The 20,297-nt window shown below is 50.9% G+C and overlaps 1 protein-coding gene across 1 annotated transcript; it reads left to right on the forward strand.

The window, feature by feature from the left end:
* The first annotated feature begins 1,041 nt into the window (after nt 1-1,041).
* TREM1 (triggering receptor expressed on myeloid cells 1) lies at nt 1,042-19,139 on the forward strand. Its single transcript, XM_079147509.1, has 7 exons — nt 1,042-1,144; nt 4,455-4,799; nt 5,899-6,076; nt 12,620-12,741; nt 13,647-14,000; nt 17,597-17,700; nt 17,832-19,139. The coding sequence occupies exons 1-7, from the start codon at nt 1,105-1,107 to the stop codon at nt 17,937-17,939; spliced, it is 1,251 nt and encodes a 416-aa protein (XP_079003635.1). The 5' UTR covers nt 1,042-1,104; the 3' UTR covers nt 17,940-19,139.
* Nucleotides 19,140-20,297: the final 1,158 nt, after the last annotated feature.

Below are 20,297 nucleotides of genomic sequence, written 5' to 3' on the forward strand. Positions count from 1 at the left end.
CAGCTCTGTGGTCCTGAGTGCATCGGCAGAAGCGCTCTGTCCTGTCAATTGTTCTGATTTAGAACCTTCAAGATGGAGAGCACCCCTTCAATAATTAGGAGACACACAGATGGAAATAAAGATTTTATTACTTACAGGTCCCTTGGTGGGGGGTAGGTTGCGTACCCAGAGGCCCTCCACATGCAGGTCAGGGAGTGAGTGGAGAGAGACCGAGGGACCTGTGACCAATACCCTTAAGGGGTCTTGGGCAGGTTTTATCGGGGAGTTTTATCCACTGGGTTGAAAGCAAGCAGGCCTGAGTCCCAGGAGGTCACACTGTGATCAAGTGGTGGTAACAGTGACATATCTGCACAGTTGCTGTGGGGTGTGAACTCCAGTGGGGCCAGTCAAGTAGGCTGTGTTAGGCTGTCCCACAGGAAGGTGGTCACTAGGAGGAAGTTGCATGAGGCAAATATCTGGATCCATTGCTTTGAGGAACTGGGGCAGATGTGTGGAACTAGAAACGGTGTCAGAGGTGACTAAGGCCTGCATCTGGAGTAAGAAAGTTAAAACTGTATTTAAAATGGATATTGAGGTAACAATTATAATTGACCACAATTAGGCTCACTTTTTAAAAAATTTTTTTGGACATTGGTGATTAAACCCAGGGGCACTTTATCACTGAACCATATCTCCATCTCCTTTTATTTTTTTATTTTGAAGCAGGGTCTTGCTAAGTTATGTAGGGCTTGGTTAAGTTGTTGAGACTGCCCTCCAACTGTGATCCTCCTGCCTCAGCCTCCCATGTGGCTGGAATTATAGGCATGCACCACCACTCCAGCTCACTAAAACAGCGTGAGGCTGAGAAGGTAATTGTCATTAGTCCTAGAGAAGAGGAAATTGAGGTTCAGAGAAGTTTAATTGAGAATTGAGCCCTGGTCTCTGGATTCCTCATTGACATCTGCAACCAGAATCAACAGTGATGGAACAAAGCATCTGACCCGGCACCTCCCAGGAATGGCCTCATGTCCTGTTGAGCAACTTTCCGGGGCCACTGTGACAGGGTGGTGCCTTATAGCTGACGCAGGAGACCGCGGGGGCAGTTGGAGCTGGACTACCTGAAGGATGATGCTCTGGGGGTTGCTGTGGATGCTGTTTGCTTCAGGTAAGGCAACGGAGAGGTGCGAGCAGGTGAGACCTCTGCTTTGAACTCCAGGGGTCCTTCTCTTTTTGAAGCACCAGAGCACATGATCACCCAGGACAGAGCCAACCAGCAGTTAAATCAGGAGAACATACAGGTCTGAGCACAGACATCAAAGAAGGGTGGAATTAGGGAAGTGAGACATCTGTCATTATTATTATTATTATTTTGTCTTTGGCAGTACTGGGGATCAAACCCAGGTCCCCGTGTTAGGTAAATGGTCTTCCACTGAGGTCTGTCCCCAGCCTCTCTGTACATTTGGCATTTTGGTGTCAGAGACAAGCAAACCATAGATGAAAATAACGATAGAGGAAATCTAACTGGGGTATGATCTAAAATAATTTTATCTGATTTTTGAAAGGCACTTTTCTCTTTTTTAATTAGTATACTTTTTTAATACAGAAAAATGAACTTATATGTCGCATCATGGTGCTTTCAATGTGGACAGTCTGTTAACTCAAAAGATCTATATTTAACAAATATTTCCCAGGGTCTCGTGTGCTAAAGACACAGGTGTGAACAGAAGAGGCCTGGAGCCTGTTCTTGAGGAGGTTAGGGTCCCCGCTCTGCTGTGCAGAGGGCTGGTCCATCCCCAGCCCTGCTTCTCTTATAATCTGCAGAGCATTTGGGGCTTTGCTGGCTCTTCCTCCTAACCACCCAGAATAAAAGAGGGAGAATGACGGCTTGAGTTAAAGTCAGTCTTGCCTTGGGAAGACACGGAAGCCCAGGGAGCAGCCATCCCCTGGGACCCATCCAGCAGGGTCGAGGGCAGCTACCTGGCTGTGCTTGCTTTCGATCTCCGAGCTGGGGCTGTCATTGAGGTGGACAGATGGGAGCTGGGTGCTGATGGGCCAGTGCGTTTGCTTTTGCTCTATTTACGTTTTCCTGAAGGACAACCAGGCGAAGCAAAGGGTTGAAGTTTGGGTATTTGTGAGAGAGCAAGACCTGAGTTATGAATTTCATTGTGCCCTACGGGGATAGGTTAGGGGTTAACCCCAAAGCTCCTTCCAGCTAGGGACCCATTCATACTTGGGTGGGATGCCCCAATTCCAATCAGACAGTTGTGTTGGACAATGCAGCTGAGAGACTTAGAGCAGACTGTAGTGACTCCCTAGGTCTGAATCCTGACACTCCACGCCTTATTGCCGTGGGACCTTGGGCATGTCACTTAGCTTCTCTGTCCCTCAGTTTCCTTATTCATTAAATGGGAATGATAACAGTGGCGACCTTATAAATATGAAGCTTAAGTCTTTTAATGCACTTAGTGTATAGTGTTTGTTAGATGACAATTTTTTCTTTTATTAGCATGTTGAAAGTGCTTCCTTTCTTGCACTGACTTTCTTCCTTTCTTGCAAATGTGTACGGAGCACACTTTTCTCCCAGTCTTCTTTTGCAAGAGGTGGGCAAGTTTGTGAGCCCTGTCACTCCCACATTTCCTGGGGAGCTAGCAAAGAATGGAAATCAATCCGTAACATTAATTTAGTAAGTTAGGGCTTCGTTGGTGGCAACCAGAGGGTGGAGCCTGTGCTTCTTTCACAAAGTCCAGCATGGTGCCTGGCACACAGAAGGCTCTCAGCCATAGTTTGATAAACGAGGAGATAAATAAGACATCTCTCAGCCTCTGCTCACCCATCTTTTGTGGGGGGCATTCCTGACCAGGGTGCATGGACATTGCATGGGAAACCCATTGGAAAGATTTCCTTAGAAAATGAATTGGCCTTCAGTCTCTGCTTCACCTTCAGAATCCTCAGGAGTCCCTGAGGAGGGTCTTCCCAGGGTCAGGCTGAGGTAGGCGGGACCTGCCGGAGCCTGGCCCGGCCTGCACAGGAAGGCAGGTGCTCCACTCGAGAGAGTACTCTTGGCGTCGTTCACTGGGCACTCCTGAGTGTCCACGGAGGATGAAAGTGGGCGAGTGTGCAGTCAGGGTATTGAGAACAGCAGGTCGGGGTGGCCCCACCCGCAGTTTGTCCCAGCAGTACTGTCCAGCCGTTCCTGGTGTTCCACGGAGAAAGATATCTCCAGGTCCGAGCTGATACACTGTGGTCCCTCAGTAAACCTGTAGAGCCCCGAGTGTCCAGCTGAAGGCACAGACAGGATCCTCTGCACCTCCATTAGCAAGCCCCTCTTGGATTAGAGCAGAAAAATAATTCCTACTGTCCCTGTAACCCCAGGGCTCTTAAACTCAGTACTACTGACATTTTGGCCAGCATTGCTTTCCCGTTCCTATTAGATGGCAGCAGCATCCACCCCTACCTCTGGTTATAACAACAAAAATGTCTCTGGACATCATTCAGTGTCCCTGGGGGGAGGGAGGAAGAAAGACTTGTCCCCAGTGGAGAAATGCTGCTGTGGCTTTTTGTCAAAAACAGGAAGTGGGATCTCTTGGCTCGGGTACTGGGGAAGTACAGAGGTGCTAGCTTGGAGCCCAGCTGAGTTCTAGACAGGTAACATCGTCAGGTCTCTCCCTTGCTCTCCAGCCTCATTCTCAGGCAGCCATTTCCACGTGGTAGAAAGATGGCAGCTGAAGTTTCACATTGTGTATTATCAACCCCAGACAGAAAGAACATTTTTCCTGAATAGCCACGGGAGTGTTGGGTAGGATTCTGGTTGGCTCAGCAATCTGTGAGGCCAGGTTGGTGAGGGAACTTTAATTGGCCTGGTGGTGTGTCTGTCCTTGAGAACGTGGGCAGCCCCATCAGTAAGCCATGTAAGATGGCACCCCTGAGAAGAAGGTGCTCTGCTACCCAAGGAAGGGAGAGAAGATGCCAGAACAGTCAGGTCTCCTGTCCAGCATGTCCTCAGAATAGCTTCCTCACTGTTTGGTCAAAGGTCTCTTGAACCCGTCTCTTTTCCCCGACTTAGCTGAAGTCCCCAGCTTCCTGCAGAATCACTCTCTGCTGGTATCATGTCTTCCCTCCACTCTTCACCCCATGCCCCTCTCTGTACCCTCTGCCATGCCAGGCCACTCCTGATCTTTGTACAGTGGTACTTGTTCTGTCCCCAGTCAGGTAATTACTTTCTCTCAAAAGGATCATTTATCAAATTAGATTGTGATGGACTCTACACAGTGTGGTTCTTATCATAAAACACAGAACCCAACACTTCGTGGTGGAGAGATTTGTGTTCGCGTGTGGCTTAGAGAGCAAGATGCATCTGCTCCAGGGGCGTTGAGGTCCTCATCTGAAAACTGATGGTTAGACAAGAAGAGCTGGTTCCTCTCTTTTTCTTTTCCAACTCTTCCTCACAGAGCCTAACTCTATTTTCCTGCTTACAGGACTCCAAGCTGCAGAGGAAAAGTGTGTCCTAGCAGAGGGGGAGACCCTGACTGTGAACTGTCCCTTCAACCAGAAGTATGCCTCCAACAAGAAGGCTTGGCAGAGGCTGAGGGACGGGGAGAAGCCCCAGACACTGGTTGTCACAGAGAGGTCTCAGGGGACACTCAGTCAAGTCCAGGTGGGGAGATACATTCTCAGAGATGACCCTCCGGAGTCCATGCTTCAGGTCCAAATGATCAACCTTCAAGTGGAGGACTCAGGACTGTATCGGTGTGTGGTCTACTATCCTCCTCCCAAGGAGCCTGTCCTCCTGTTCCATCCTGTCTGCTTGGTGGTGACCACGGGTGAGTGACCTGGGAGTGGATGGGAAGAGGCAGACCAGGCAGGGATGGACGTGGGGGTGTCACCAGCATAGCCGTAGCTCAGGATTCCTACTGGCCGGCTTTCTCCCAGAAGTTCCTTGTCTGTCCTGTGAGGTCCTCAACAGACATTTGGCACATAGCAAGTGGGGGCTTCTAGGCATGGGATTCCCCTTGGTTGCAGAGCCTAATTTAGGGTGCTATGTGGGAAGTGGGGTGCTATGAAAGGTGAGCAATAGATTTGGGATAATTTAATCCCCTTCCTCAGGTCTCCACTTAGAAGGCATGTCCTTGGGAAGCCTCCTGTGATCCTTTCTCCTTCTTCTAAGAAACCATGTGATGCTTTTAAAACAGTGCACCACAGGCCTCCCAGGGAGCATCAGCCACCTGGGGATCTCATTTCAAATGCAGGTCCTGACTGGTAAGCCCAAGGTGGCTCCCCACAAGAGCCTGTCTCCAGGCTCCCTCTGCGTCCTCCTTGTGCACAGTATTATCTCACTGGGTGGTAGGGAATGGTTTACTTATCTGTCTCCCCTATTAATCTCCAAACTCCTTGAGAAAGGGCCTGTGCCTTGTTGGGCTCTCTGTCCCCAGCAGCTAATATTAGATGAACTAAGAAAGACAGAGGAAAGGGAGACGGGTTGAAGTTTCTAGTACTAGGGGAATTCTAAGCCTAAGACACGGTACATATGCAGTTGATTTATACAAGATAACTTTTAAAAAGTAAAATGTACTTCTAAAAGGCAGAGTGAATGGTATAAGACAGAGTAATAAGGAAATTATTCTTGGGGAAAAAAAAGGGCATATGGATAAGAATAGCAGGCTAGTATGTTTCCAATAACACAAATACCCTGAGAGCTCCTTTCTCCACCTTCCTTCCTTGCTCCTTTCTTCTCTTACTTCCTCCATTTCTCTCTTCCTCCTTCCTGTCTCCAACCCATGCTGACCTCACAGTATATTTTTGCTTTTGGTAGAGGAAAACCTTACTTCTTGAAAGGTCATGTTCATTTCCCTCCTCAGCTCCATCTCCTCATCACCTATTCATCCATCCATCCATCCATCCATCCAATATGCTTTCTTGCAGATACCTCTGACAAGAATCCTACCACGAAATTGACTCAGAATTTCACCCTTCCTACCACGAACATCCCAAGTATGCCCTGTACCAGCTCTTGGACTATGACCCCATTCCTACCCACACCAACTGCTGTCATCTCTCCAAACACCAGAGTCAACCTCACAAAGGTGACAGATACCATGAGGTATGATTTGCAGGCCTCTGGACTCCTGGTTTAGACACCAAGTGCTATGTTCCCCAGTCCATGTGCTTAGAGGATGTGGTGGAAGAGAGGTGGGGGTGGGGTGGAGTGGGGTGGGGCAAGAGTTGCTTCAGTCTGGGTGGAAATTCCCAGGGAGGAAGGCGGTGGTGGTAGAGTGAGGAGGAAGCTCTGGACAAGGCCGCCATTTTCCTCAGTTCCCTCTCCTCATGCCCAGTACAACAAAGTGAGGAGGAAAGGAAAAATCCCAGTGGCTCCAGCCAACCCTGGGGTGTAATAGTACAATTGAAAAAGCACTGTGAGGGAGGGACCCTGGCTCCTGTGTCAGCCAAACTAACTGTGTGACTTTGGGCAGGTCAGGACCCTCTCTGGCTTTAGTTTCCTGTTAATGCAGTAGGGATGCTGGAAAACCAGAGCTGGAAGGGATTATCTAGGTCCTCAGCCCTCAGCAGCAGCTATGGGTTATGATTGTCTGAAGCATTTGTCTTTGTCTTGTTTTGTTTGATTTTAACACTGGTGCAAGTACTCTACCATAGACCAATGGAATGAAAATTTCTGGAGATGGGTCCAGTTTTAGTATATTTAAATTAGATTTTCAGGAGATTACTAAAGTGTAGGTGTGTTAGTTAGCTTTCTGTGACTATAACGAATACCTGAGGTAATAAACTTATAAAGAGGAAAGGTTCATTTTGGTCCAAAGCTTTGGAAGTATCAGTCTGTGATTGGTTGGCCTCATGGCTTTTGGGCCTGTGTTGATGCCATACATCATGGTGGCAGTGCCTGGCAAAGCCTTATAATCAGGACATGGTAAAAAAGGAAGAGAAAGGGGTTGGGGGTCAGGTCCCACTGTCCCTTTCAAGGGAATATCCTTAATGACCTAAAGACCTCCTATCAGATCCCACCTCTTAGTTTTCATGACCTCCCGATAGTGCCAATCTGGGGACCAAGCCTTTAATACATGGGCCTTTGAGGAACACCTCAGAGCCAAATGATAGCATCAGACAAAGGGCCACTAAGTTGGCAGGCACACCTCTCTTTACAGTTGTTAAATGATGATTTATTCTAGAATGTGTATATCATTAAATATTGAAAGAAATGTTCTTCCATATTCCCATTAATAACATGTCTTCCCCCGGCCTCAGCTAGTCTTTCATATTTTAACATAGTACTAATTCTAATTACACACAGGTCATCAGTGTCCTGCTGAAATCATCCTTCAACATTGCTACGTTGTCTTCTTCTAATTAGAGATTCAGTGAACACTTTTCTGTCAGTTGAAAAAAGTCATCAAGTACATAATCATTTGCCAGCTCTTAGTCATGGGTGTCGTCATCAAAACAATCAATCAGTCAAACAAAATTTCCATAAGGGAATTTGAACACGTATATCATTCTGTAGACACGTCTCATGGATAAATAAATGGTCTTCCAAACGATCGGACCACAGTTTGCAGGTGATCCATATGCATAAATGAAGCAGCGTCACTGCAGGTTTTCCAACATGAGTTTAGTGTCGTAACAATATTCCTGCTGGGCCTGGGGCCATGGCTCAAAGTGTGTGCTAGGCATGCACGAGGCCCTGGGTTTAATTCTCGGCATCAAGGAAAAGAATATTCCTGGTAACCATTTTCACTTCTTTATTAATGTGAACTCCTGCTTGGTGGGGGAGGGTAGAGGCAGTGACTTTTTTTTTTTTTTATAATGTTGGAACTAAATTTATTTCCTCTTTACATACCATTATGATTTTTCCTTTGATGCAATATGCACTATGTAACATATTTCCTCACTGCCTCAATTTCTACATGGGTTTATTAAAAGGATTACCCATAGTTTGGAACTGGTTGGCTTACAGGTTGTAGGTCTAGCTACTCATTTTCCATTCTCATAACATGGGAGCGGGCAGGGACTTATTTAATTTCCTCCTTATGTTATTTTACTCGCACCAGCCTGAGTGCCTGGTACACAGTCAGTGCTCATTTAAGCTTTGTGGACTAAATAAGATAATCTAGTGGGAATTGATGCTTTTCTTTCTTCACTACTCTTACTTTCCAATAGGTAGAGAGTACATACCTTTGCCCACATTCCTACAAGAGGCTGTGTGTGCCTCTTTTTACCTGTTGACTCTGTTAACTGATACTAACTCTTCTGCTGGTCAGAGGCCTATCAGGACAGCAGAAGCCACTACAGCTGTTTGAGAAAGAGGGACTGTAACACAGGGAGTTGTCAGCCCCCGTGATGGAAGAGTAGAGGCCCCAAACTGGGGAGGGTGAGGCACTCGAGGGGGGCTACAGCCTCCCTGTCTTGGCCTTACAGCCTGAGGGAAAGGCTGTGGGAAAATGTATTCTTACAGTGTTTTAGGAAGTGATCCCTGGCAGGGCTGCAGAGGGGAAGGAAATGGAGGGGGGTCTCACAGGCCAGTCTCGCAGGAGCAGCTTTGATCTTTCGAGGTAGGTCTGGGTTACACCGAGTGGTCCCTACCAGGTGGAAACCCCAAGTATTAATATTCCTGCATTCACAGTCACTGGGTAGGGGTGGCTCTCAGCAATACTGGGGGCCTGTGAATTCCCAGGCCCCTCAGGGTGTCTGGTGCCCATGTGCAGCCTCTGAAAGACCTGAGATGATGGTCCAACGAGGCAGCGCTCCCTCTCTCTCCCGCAGGCTCCCTGTGCTCAGCGTTGCCATTCCTGTGGCCTGTGGGATCTTCACTAAGAGCCTGATCTTCACTGTCCTGTTTGCTGTCACTCAGAGGTCATTTGGACGCTAGACCCATGAACCCACGACAGTGACCCTGACCTCCGTCCATGTCCACCTGGCAGTTGTTGGAAGCCAAGTGGAGAGGGACCTGAATTGAATCAGTGCTCACAGGAGATTCCCAGGGCCCAGGATTCCCCGATACCTGGCCCTGTCCACATTGATCACCCTGAGAAGAGAAGGAATGGCTCCCAGCAGGACCCCGCTCTTCACTCCACCTGCAGCTTGGCGTGAAGCGGACAGCTCAGTGCTTTCCACCATCACTCTCTTGTGGGGTTGTGAGGTTGAGCAGGCACAGCCGATATTGCTGCCCATGTCCTTACCATGGACCATACTATTTCAACCATGGACAGAACTTAGAAGCATCCTCCTTCCCCAGCCACTGGAGCGAGTCTCCCTCTCTTGAGAATCAGACACCTGGGTTTTCTCTTTTCATCTGTCACTCTCCCAACATTTGTACCCATAGAATGAGAAGAGAAGAGGCCATGGTGGGAATTAACGAGAAACCAAGTTGTGCTGACTGTTGCATCCTGAGAAAACACTAGGAGACAAGATGGGATGCGCAGGGTGATGGGTAGATAGCAGCTGCCTCGCGGTATGTGCTTTGTCTCTGGATCCTGAAACTAACCCATGAAGGCAGAGGTGTACGTGACCAAGGTGAGGCCACATGGGTAGTAAGTCACCACTTCCTGGCAGGAAGGAAGATTGAAGAACTCTTGCTGAGGGGATCCAAAGCCACACTGAGAGACAGGAGCTCTGCCTCTTCCTTGAATCACATGAGGGGCCAACACGGCGGGGTGACACGATCCCAGCAGTGGGGCTCTGGAGGCTGTCCCTGTGTGCCCCTTAGCTCTCACTCACCATCCTCCTCCACTTGGTCTGCACCCAACTCCCCTGACGGCTCCCATGCTGTCTCTGGGACTCTCCCATTGTCCCCCATGAAACAGGTATGCAGGCCACCTGTGCCTTGAGACCTCCACCCACATTAGACCAGGACTTCTCTGTGTCCTACCTGGGTTCTACAGCAGAAGGGACCCCAATGGTGGGGAAAGGAGATGGGTCCTTCCATTCCAATTCAGCAATGGTCAAGGTCAGTTTCATCCTAGAGCCCCCAAGAACAAACACACCTGCCACACAGCATCTGTCTCATGATAGGAAACACAATCCTGCAATCACCGAGACTTTCCCCCTCCTCCTCTGCAAACAAACCAACCAACCTGGTTCTGAGGTGCATGCTTCCAACCCACAAGGACTCCCTCCTATTGAATATCGCTCTACCTGAACCCACCCAGGGATGGCACTGACCTCAGAGATGATTTCTGATCCCCCTAATTTTGAGTTCATTAGAAGGGGTGTGAGTGGAATTCATCTCATGCTGGAGCTCCTCGAGTCTTCAGAGAAGGACTTACCCAGAAGCCGACCGTCTCAGCTTTCCCTGTCTTGAACTGAGCAGCTCAGATGCAGCGACTGTGTGGCGCACAGTGTTTACATCCTGAGGTGACCGGCCCGGGACCTGCATTTTAGCAGTTCCAATGTTCTTTAAGTTTATGAAGATGACAAAAAAGGCCAGGGGCAGGGGAGACACTGTAATTGAAGGCTACCCAGAAGAGGCAGAACACACTGGATCAGTGTTTCCCAAACGGTACCTCTCAGAACACTGCATTGCCTTCTCCTGAAGCCTAAGACACTCGCTCAGCTTCCGGGGCTCCTGCGAGCCTATCAGATCACAGCTTACAGTTATCTTCGTGCTGCTCAAGTTTGTTTCAAAGAAATCATAATGCTCTCTGTTAAACACCGTGACACATTCATGTATTTATCCAGAACCGCATGGCTTGGTGTGCTTGTGTGATTCATTGAATTATAAACTAAGTGATATTTAAGTCCAATAAATTACATTTGCCTGAAAAATTTTGTGCACTTCAATGGAAGACAAATGGTCATGCTGGACACTCTCCCGTGCGCACCTGCAGGTCTCCTCTCTGTCTTCTTCTTCCCTGCTTGTGCCCAGGAACCTGCCTATGTGGGCAAGTCAGCAGGTTTCCTCAGGCACCAGCTTCTGTCTGGGCTTAGCCAAGGGACAGCAGGAGAGGACAGCAGAGCACGGGAAGAGACTGAGGTCAGGGGTGGCACGCGTGGTTGCATTCCACTCTGAAGGTTCCCTCAAGCCCCTCACCAGATGGCCACTAACTCCAAGTTCAGGTGACCGCTCCATCCTCTTGCCTGCAGATCTGCAGGTGGACAGCTCGCCGTGGTCACTAGCCTCAGGGTACTGCAGCATCCCACGCTGGCTTCCCCAAATTCCCTTATCTTTTTTAAACACTCCCTAGTTACTCAGGTTCACAGAGCCTCCTGTTTCTTGCTGGAAACTTGGCTGACAAAATGACACCGTGTCTGGGTTTGAATCCCAGCTCTGTTTTCTTGAGGTCAGCGTGTCTGATCTTGAGGGACTCACTTAATTTTCTGGGTCTCAATATGCTTCATAGCCTCAAAGGGCACAATGCCACCTAACCAATACTAGTGAAGGTTCTCAAAGCCAACAACAGCATTCAAATGGGCGGTGCTGATAGCAGAGGGACTGTAGGGGAGCCTGGGAGCTCACAGGGTCAACAAGGAGGCTGGAGAACCAGGGTTAGAAAACAGGCAGATATCAAGAGGGAAGGAAGAGCCACGGCCACGGCCGAGATTCCAGCAGGTCTGGCAATGTTGTCCTGGACACAGGAAGTCACCAACCACTTGCTGTATGCTATCCCTGGACTCTGCTTAAATGCCTCTGTGTAAGTCATCTCCACTGGCCCTGCATCTTGGATCAATCTCGTCCTTGGGATCCAGAGTCCCGGGTGGAATCAGGCCTTTTGCTGAGCTGAGGTCAGGGCCTGTGTCCATGTCGCAGCTAACTGGGAGAAGGGTGAGGAATATTTGCCTTCCTACCCAACAGAAGGGGAAGCAGAACTCCACGTTTTAGGAAAACTTACATACACATCGGGCCACATTCACCTCTCCATAAACTGTTGGGTGCCAAAGAGTCAAAAGATGACAAGTGTCCATTACACAGTCTCACAGCACTGACCAGAGTAAGTGAGATAACTGGAGTAAAGCACTAGGTATGCCCAGGACTTCACTGGGCCATTCTCCTATCATAACCGTGGTCTCCATGTCTATGTCCTGACTGGGCTGCTCAGGGAAGTCCCTGTCCTACACAGGCAGAGCAGAGGCAGGCCTCCAGGTCCATCTGACTGCAAACAGGGCTTTTGCAGGCAGGGTCTATTTGGGCCGCTTGCCTCAGAATCACCTAGGCTGCTTGCTACGATGCAGATTCCTGGATCTCTTGGCAGGCCCGCCATCCCAGAGTCCCTGGCGTGTGTATGGGTGTCGAGTAAGATTGACGGAGGTGGTGTCATCTAAAGCTCAAGCCAGGCCTTGGAGGGTGAGCACAGTGTGGATGCACAGCGTCATTTCAGTTGGGGACTGCGGTGTGAGGAGTGGCGGGCTGTAGTGGGTGGTGGCCAGTGATGACGGGTTTTGGTGACTAGAGACACAGGGTGGAGGAGAGGGGGCACCTCAGACGGGTGGGGCTGGGCCTGCTGTGGTGGAGAACGGGGAGTCACTGAGTGTTTCCCAACAGGACTGTGACATAGCAGAGGCAGGAAGGACGCTGTCTCTTTTCTTCACCCTCTGTTTTTTCCTGGGCTGCTCCCTTGTTACATTTCCCTCAGGGTTTCTCAATCTAAAGAAACAGGCAGCACCTCTGGGGGACAACCGTAAACTACCCCCCTCACAGGGCAGCGTCCTCCAGCAACAGGAGAGGCCACAGCAGACTCAGGAAGGAGGACGGGATGCAGGGGGCAGGCCAGCGGGGGTGGCCACAGCTGGGGCAGCTGCTGCTGCTGCTCTGTGTCTCAGGTAAGGAGAGGCAGGTGAGGGGTCGGGGGAGCGGGCCAGGGCCAGGGGTGGAGACCATTGGGAGAAACGTGGCGGCTAAAGAACTTTCTCTCGATTCTTCAGGATGGACTGGAATGAGATCAGGGCCTGTGCTAGAGACAGGTCAGGGAAAAGGAGGGGAACAGATGCAGACCACACTGTTCACCCAGCCCAGCCAGGGACTGTGCCATAAGACAGGCTGGAGGTTCCTCTCCGGCATCTTGAGGTTGAGGAAGTGATGTGGAGCCAGCCAAGCAATCTCCCGGCACCATCTGATATCCCGGGAGATGCCCAGAAATGGAAAGCAAATCTCCCTTTGAAGGAACGATTGGTCAGCAGGCGGAGGGGGCATGCAGAAGGAAAATGCAAACGACACAGGGCAGAGTAGCAAGAGGGAGGCAGAACTGAAATGGAAACCTCTCCAGCAAGGCACTGAGGAGGAAGGTGGGAAAGAGGGTGAGGGCTCTGGAAGCAGAGCTGCGTTTGAATCCCATCTCTACCACTTTCCGACCTCAAGAAGTCCTCCTAACCTCCCCGAGCCTCGGTTTCTTCTTCATGCGTAAATGGCATCTAGATACAGGTATCATTTTGCAGCTGGCCCATATATCAGAAAGTTGTCCTAAGAATCAGATGAATAACAGATCAACAGGAAGCTCTTGGCTTTAGGACATAGTAAGTGCCTCATAAAACCCGTGGATGGTGATGACCGTATAACCAGGTTTGGGGTGATGCATGGTATCAAGGGCCAAGATGGGGAAGAGATGAGTTCCAGCTGGGACTGTTCCGGTGGGCTCCCCTCTGGAACGACGGAATGGAGACAGGTGGAGAGGAGGGGGAGGAGGACTCAGCTTGGGGACACCAGTGAGGTGCTGGACTCCTCCTTCTAGGGCTCCAAGCTGAAGGTGAAAGGGAGGAGCGGAAGTGCCTTCTGGAGGGCGGGAGCCTGACTGTGACCTGTCCTTACAACATCAACAAGTACGCCACGAGCCTGAAGGCCTGGCAGCGGGTGAGGGACCAGGGCCGCCTCGAGAGTCTGGTGCTCACGGAGACCAGAAATGGAGACCTCAACCGGGCCCAGGCTGGGAGGTTCCTGCTGGAGGATTATCCCACTGAGGCCGTCATCAGAGTCACCATGACCCGGCTCCGGAGGGAGGACGTGGGGCTGTACCAGTGCGTGATCCACCTCTCATCCCAGAACCCCATTGTCCTGCACCATCGGATTCGGCTGGTAGAGTGCGACGGTGAGCGGCAGGTGGACCTGGGACGGGGAGGGGGCAGGGAGGGGTCTCCCCCGGCACAGCGGATGGGCTGGGACCCATTTGCCACGAGGGCCTGCTGTGGAGAGAGTAATGGGGGAAATCCCAGACCCCAAGTCAGGACACTGGGGCCTTCCATTCTCTTGCTTTGTGACTTTGAGGCTCTGAGACACAGATCCTCTACGGGCTTCAGTTTTCTCACCTGTAAAATAAGGAAGTTGGACTGGGTGAACTAAAAAACCATCTAACTCCATGGGAAACCGGAAACTGAGCACTTACTATGCCAAGCTGGTAACTGGTTAATCTCCCCACTGTGAAGCACGTGCTGTTGTCTCTCAGTGCAAGGGAAGACTCCAGAGGTTAACTCACCCGGTGCATTTGCAGAGGGGTGGAGCTGCGGGGATCCCACAGGGCCCACGCGACTTGCTTGTCCCTGGAGAACCTGTGAAATGGGCTCCGTTTGACAGTAAAGACGCTGTCCCCGTTCTCAATGGACTTAAACAGTAGGAGAGAACACAGTGAGGGCCTTTCACCAACCTTTGGTTGCTTCTTGTTGGCGGGGACACTCCTTTGTTAAGAAGCCTGTCAGCCCACGTGGGGACACAGCGCCGGAAGGTGGCGCTCAGTGCCTCTGCCTCCACCTTCTCAGTCGACCTCCTTGGCACTGTGATTTGGGCGGCCTCCACCACCATGGGGTCTTGCTCTTCTGCAGACCTGAATAGATGACTCTCAGGACAGGACGGGGTTCCAGTCGCAGTCCATAGGACCTGTAAACAGCGCTAGCTAGCAAGGAGAGGGCGCTGCAGGCTGGACTGCAGGAACAGAGTCAAACTATTCCTCAGTGCTTGGAAGCCTGCCCTGCCCAGTAACTAACACTGGGTTGCTGCAGGTAAGCAGTTCCGTTGCCCTCGACTCAGGAACATTTTATTAACTTGGCCTGAGTCCTTCACAACTGTTGAAGAGCTGAAACTGCAGTCCTTACCAGGCAAGTGCAACCGTTGCAGATTGCAGAGTGACAGAAGGTTCTGGATTCCTCTTTGCCTTGAATATACCTACTGACCTTGGGCAAGTCCCTCACTCTTTCTGGGCCTCAGTAAACTCCTCTTGGTGGGGCTTTTTCACTGTGCTACTCAGTGGCTCCAATGTTTTGGGTTCCTCTGTATTTACTGAGATCAGAGACACAAAGGCCCTACATTTCATGCTTGGCGAAGACTGCTGCTCTGTGTACCAATGAGCGGTTTGCAGTACTTTTAACTCAAGTTTGTTTTTGTTTTTCAGACTGTTTTTCAGTCAAACCTGGGGCTTAGTGCATGCTGGTCAAGCGACTTGCCACTGAGCTATATCCCCAACCCTTTTTATTTATTTTGAGACAGGCTTGTCTCAAATTTGCAATCCTCCTGCTTCAACCTCCTGAGTTGCTGGGATTACGGTGGTGTGCCATCTTGCCTGGCTAACTCAAACCTTAATAAAGACAGGAGTCTTTAGGATCTGTAAATAGAGTTAGCTAGCAAGAGGATGGTGCTAGCAAGGAGAAGCTGTGGAGAATGACAGAGCCCACGTGAGCACCTAAGGACCGTATCAAGCTTAGCACAGGATAAACTGAAACATAATTATTTTCCTCAAGCCATAAGTAACACGAAGGGATGTTTCATAGCAGCTTCCCATTCCTTCTCTCCAGTAATTGAGGAAACATTAGGCTAATATGGTGATGGAAATACCTAGAGGAATTTCAGGAGAAACAAAGACAGAATCCTCCACAAGGGACACCTGTAGTAATTACTGAAGTTGTTTGGGGAGTGTGAGCGAGTCAGGACTGTTTTTCTCAGCTAGGTTAGTAAATAGTTGGACTATGGAGATGCCTCCTTTATTTCTTCTGCAGCTTTTGGGGTTGGGGAGGACACAGCAGTGACTGGCATGGAAAGAGACCTATATAACGTGAGGCTGTTTGGAGGTGGTGGATGTTGTCCCACCAACCCCACTTAGGAAGTGAATCCTGGCGTGGGGATTTGAGGGGAGAGAAAGGCGGCTGCAGAGGGCATGAGGAGGAAGCTCCCTACTGCGTGGACAAGCTCCATCACCAACCGGAAGCAAGCGCAGGAGGAGGTTCTGGGTGTGGGGCGTGGGTAGGCTGGCCTGGGATGTGCTGAGTGGAGGAGGACACTGAGAGCTAGAAAACTGGGCCAGGCTCCCTGGGTGAGGCTCTGATGGCTGAGACCAGCCTGGTGTCATAGACATACACAGGCACAGGGTTGGGAGGCCTGGGCCCTAGGGGTGGCTTGGCTACTGTCCGCTATGTGACTGTGGCCACCCCCTGTCCACTCCACTGCTTTGGAGGGTGGACTGGATGGTGTTGAACACTATACCTTTGGCCTTCTGGGACTCTGTGAACCTTTCCCCCCAACCAAACTGTAGCTCCATGGAACAGTGGCTCAGCCCGTGCAGGAAGAAAAGCTGTTCCAAACTCTTTGGAGGATCCTCCCAGCTTAGGTCAAGTGGGCCAGGCTGGATGGACAGCTCAGGGTGTGCTGCCCCATCTTCGTCAAGCATTACCAGTAAGGACCAGGTCTCAGTCAAGACCCTGAAGAGCTTAGATCTCTTCCAGAGCATGGTCCACACCAGACAGAACCAACCCCAAAAGACAGTCCAGATTTGATGTAAGTTGTGTGTGGCAACGGAAGTGGGGCAGTGGCACACCTGAGCTTAGCTGGAGCCCCAGGCTTGCACCCCACTTGTGGACTCATGAGAGTCAGGTTGAACCACACAAAGGACTGTCTCCTGCTCCAGACAGGCCAGGGGGTCCTGAACACAACAGGAAGAATGACCTTCATTTAAATTTCTATCCTAAGGCCCCACTGAAGCTCTGGGTCCTAGTATATCAAGGTGGCCAAGGTCCATCCAGCAACCCCAGAGGGAGGAGGGAGCTGGGGGGAGCTAGGATCCAAGAGCCTTCTGTAGCCCTGGTGACAGGTGCTGCACCGGGAAGCATGGCCTCCTGGCTGTGCAATCTGAGCACTCGGGCCACAGATCCAAGCACTGGATGAGCAGAGACACCCAGAGCCTGGGGTCGGGTGGAGCCAGAGGTGGGCAACAGAGACCTCAAGGGGGCAGAGGAGTTAGACAGTGCAGAAGGGGCGGTGAAGAAGCAGGAGCAGGTGGTGGAGATGCACAGGGTGTGTCCTCTCCAAAGCAGAGGACCCAGTGGGGTGGAGCAGATGGGGGTGTCCAGCAGGACAGCACCTTCAGGTCACGGGAGCCTTGGATGTCAGGTGGTCATGCCGGACACAGCTGGGAGCATGAAGGGCCTCCTCCGGCTCCTTGGTGGAAGGGGAGGGTCAGCACAGAGCAACCAGCAGCTGTGTGCAGGGGGCATGGGGTCGGGAGGGGCCGGTGGCAGGAGACCTGGGAGGCTCCTTTGGGGAAGGCGGAGGCCTCATCCGCGAGGCTGTGAAAGGCTGCTTGTCTGCTCTCGCAGCCAGGAGGCAGGAAGCAGGGGCCTTCAGAGCCCTCCGTGCAGCAGACACCCACTCTTCTGGGTCAGGAGGGTCAGGTGGAGGGAGTCGATGCTTGCCTTTGACTTGCAGGCCTGAGGGTGGCTGTTCCGGTTATTTTGACCTGCGGATTCCTCTTGAACAAGGGCTTGGTGTTCTCAGTCCTGTTTGTCCTCCTCTGGAAGCCCTGGCCTCGGGTAAGTGGGGGCTGAGTCCAGACTTACGGTGAAAATGAAGGAGGGGCCAGAGACACCTGCTCCAGGTGCTGGCTTAGAGGGACCGTCTCGGGAGCCCCTCTACCCTGACTTCCCCTCATTTCTCTTCTTAGGAGGTGTTTGGTCAGGGGTCAGGGTCAGCCCCTGGGACAGCGCCAAGCCTGGATGCTGGAAATGCTGTGAAGAGGGCTGAGCGGGGCCCCCAGGAGGGGAGGAACTGACAGCGGGTGAGCAGCCCCCTTTCCTCAAGCTGGGCTGGCTTGAATGGTCGTTTCCAAATGCCGTCCATCTCTCTTGCTCCTCAGGTATCCTCAGCACAAGGGACCCCCGGGAAACCTCCCCTCTGGGAGCTGTCCGTTCGCCTTCCTAGTGACAGCACACACAGTTCAAGGGAAAGCACAAGGCTTCCCGAAGCCCCGCCGGGAGCTCTCTGCCCATCGCCAGTCCCACCCAGAGGTGGGACCCAAGGGTGGAGAGCTGTATGGAGGAAGCTGTTAGCAGAGACGTCAGCAGGGACCACGGGACAGCGAAGGATCTGGGCCTTGAGTAGAGCAGCTGGGACTCACAAAGAATTTCCCTAAGGACCTTGTGTCCCTCTCGTGCTGCTGTCCAGAAACCCTGCTAGGGACTCCCTGGCCCTTGAGTAAAGCCTATGCCAAGACCCATCACTCTGCTGGTAATTTTTTTTTTTAAATAAACTTATTTTCAGAGCAGTTTTGGGTTCACAGAAAAATTGAGGAGAAACTCCAGAGTTCCCCTATGCTCCCACCCTGTCCCCCACAACTTTCCCCACTCTCAAGAACTCCTCAGAGGAGCACGGTTGTTGCGGCTGATGGACCTACATGAACTGCCAAGGTCCATGGTCCTTATGCAGTTCTCTCTTGGCGCCATGCATTCAGTGGGTCTTGAGGAATGTGTAATGACATGTATCCACCATTATATGGAAAAGCTTCCCTGCCCCCCAAATTCTCCACCTATCCATCCTTTCCTTCTGGTCATTTCTAAGTGGAAAAAAGTTTATTTTGAAAGTAGCTTCAGTTCAGTAATTAGCAGAGGGAAGGAGGGATCCATTTAAAAGTGAAGCTTCTTTCCCGAACCACTGGATCTGAACCCTCAAGGGACAGAGGGGACAGGCTGGCTTTCTTTCTTTGCCCTGCCATCTCCGTCCCTCCAGGCTGGAGCAGTGGAGGGAAGAGGAAGGAGAGGGCAGGTCCTCCGATGTCCGTGGGGTTCCTTCACAGGGGGCTGCTGTGCGAATCCTTCACCTGCAGTTTCCTGCAGATTCCTTCCGGCTGGTTGTTCCTGCTCCTCCTTTGGCCCCCAAGTCCTTTGTGATCCACTTCTGCCTCCTCCTACTGACATCTGCACCTCTGGGCAGCCTCTTCGAACAGGATCAACAGCAACAACCTGAGCCCATTGCCCCACAGATGTGTAGTGCAACACCCCGTCCACGGGGAACACTCACCCGCTACGCTCACCCAACAAACTCGCGGCGCCCTGGTGGCTTCCAGTACAGCCACCATCAGACTAGCCGATCACCTGCAGCCTCTGCCTGTCAGTTTCCAAGCTTGAGTCACACACAGTGGCTGCCTTTTCCAAACTGCAGGGGACACTGGACAAGCTCTCCAAGCTCTGACTTTGAAGTCTGTCTCCCTGGCTTGAGGTAAGGGATGCATCCACTCCCCTGTCCTCTAGGATCACAACAGACTAACAACTCTCTCCTGAATCCTCTCCCACTCTTCAAACTCCACATAACTTCACGCCCTCGAGAGGAGTAAGGGTTAGAGCACTAAAAAAAAAAAAAAAAAAAAAAAAAGAAAGAAAGAAAGAAAGAAAGAAAAAAAAGAAAGAAGAGAAAAGAAAAGAGAAGGTTTTCTCCTTCCCTGCCTGTACTGTACACTGGTCCCCCATCCCCCACTGTTCTGGAACATGGCATCTATTTTCTTAGGACTTGCATGAGTCAAGGCTCACTTGAAGGCAACAAAATCCCATCTACTTATTTTAAGTAGAAGGGGATTTTTATTTATTTATTTTGGCACTGGGATTGTATCCAGGGGTGCTTTACTATTGAGTTACATACATCTCCAGACCTTTTCTTTATTTTTTTTAAATTTTGAGACAGGCTCTTGCTAATTTGCTGAGGATCTCACTAATTTGCTGAGACTGGTCTTGAACTTGCGATCCACTGCCTCAACCTCCCCAGTTGCTGGGATTACAGGTGTGTGCCTGGCTCAGAAAGAGATTTTTTTAACATAGAGTATTAAATGGTGTACAGCACCAGATCTGAGCATGGGATCTGGGAATGAGTCCCAAAGCCATACCACGGCAGGGGGCTGTGAAGGGATCTGGAAAATTCCTCAAACAGGAAGCTGCTGGCACAGCACTGGCTACAGAAACCTTGCAACATGCCTCAGGCTTTGCTGGCGAAATGTTTGCATTTCTTCCCACTTAACTTGGCCCCAAACTTCAGTCTCATGTGAATGTGTTTGGTGGGTGGAGTCCAAAATATCTGGAGGCCCAGCTGCCAATGAGTGTGAGAAATGATTTTGCAGACTGTTTGCTGAAGAAAAGCCCAGGAG

Source organism: Sciurus vulgaris, assembly GCF_902686455.1.
Source record: "Sciurus vulgaris genome assembly, chromosome: 7".
Taxonomy (NCBI): domain Eukaryota; kingdom Metazoa; phylum Chordata; class Mammalia; order Rodentia; family Sciuridae; genus Sciurus; species Sciurus vulgaris.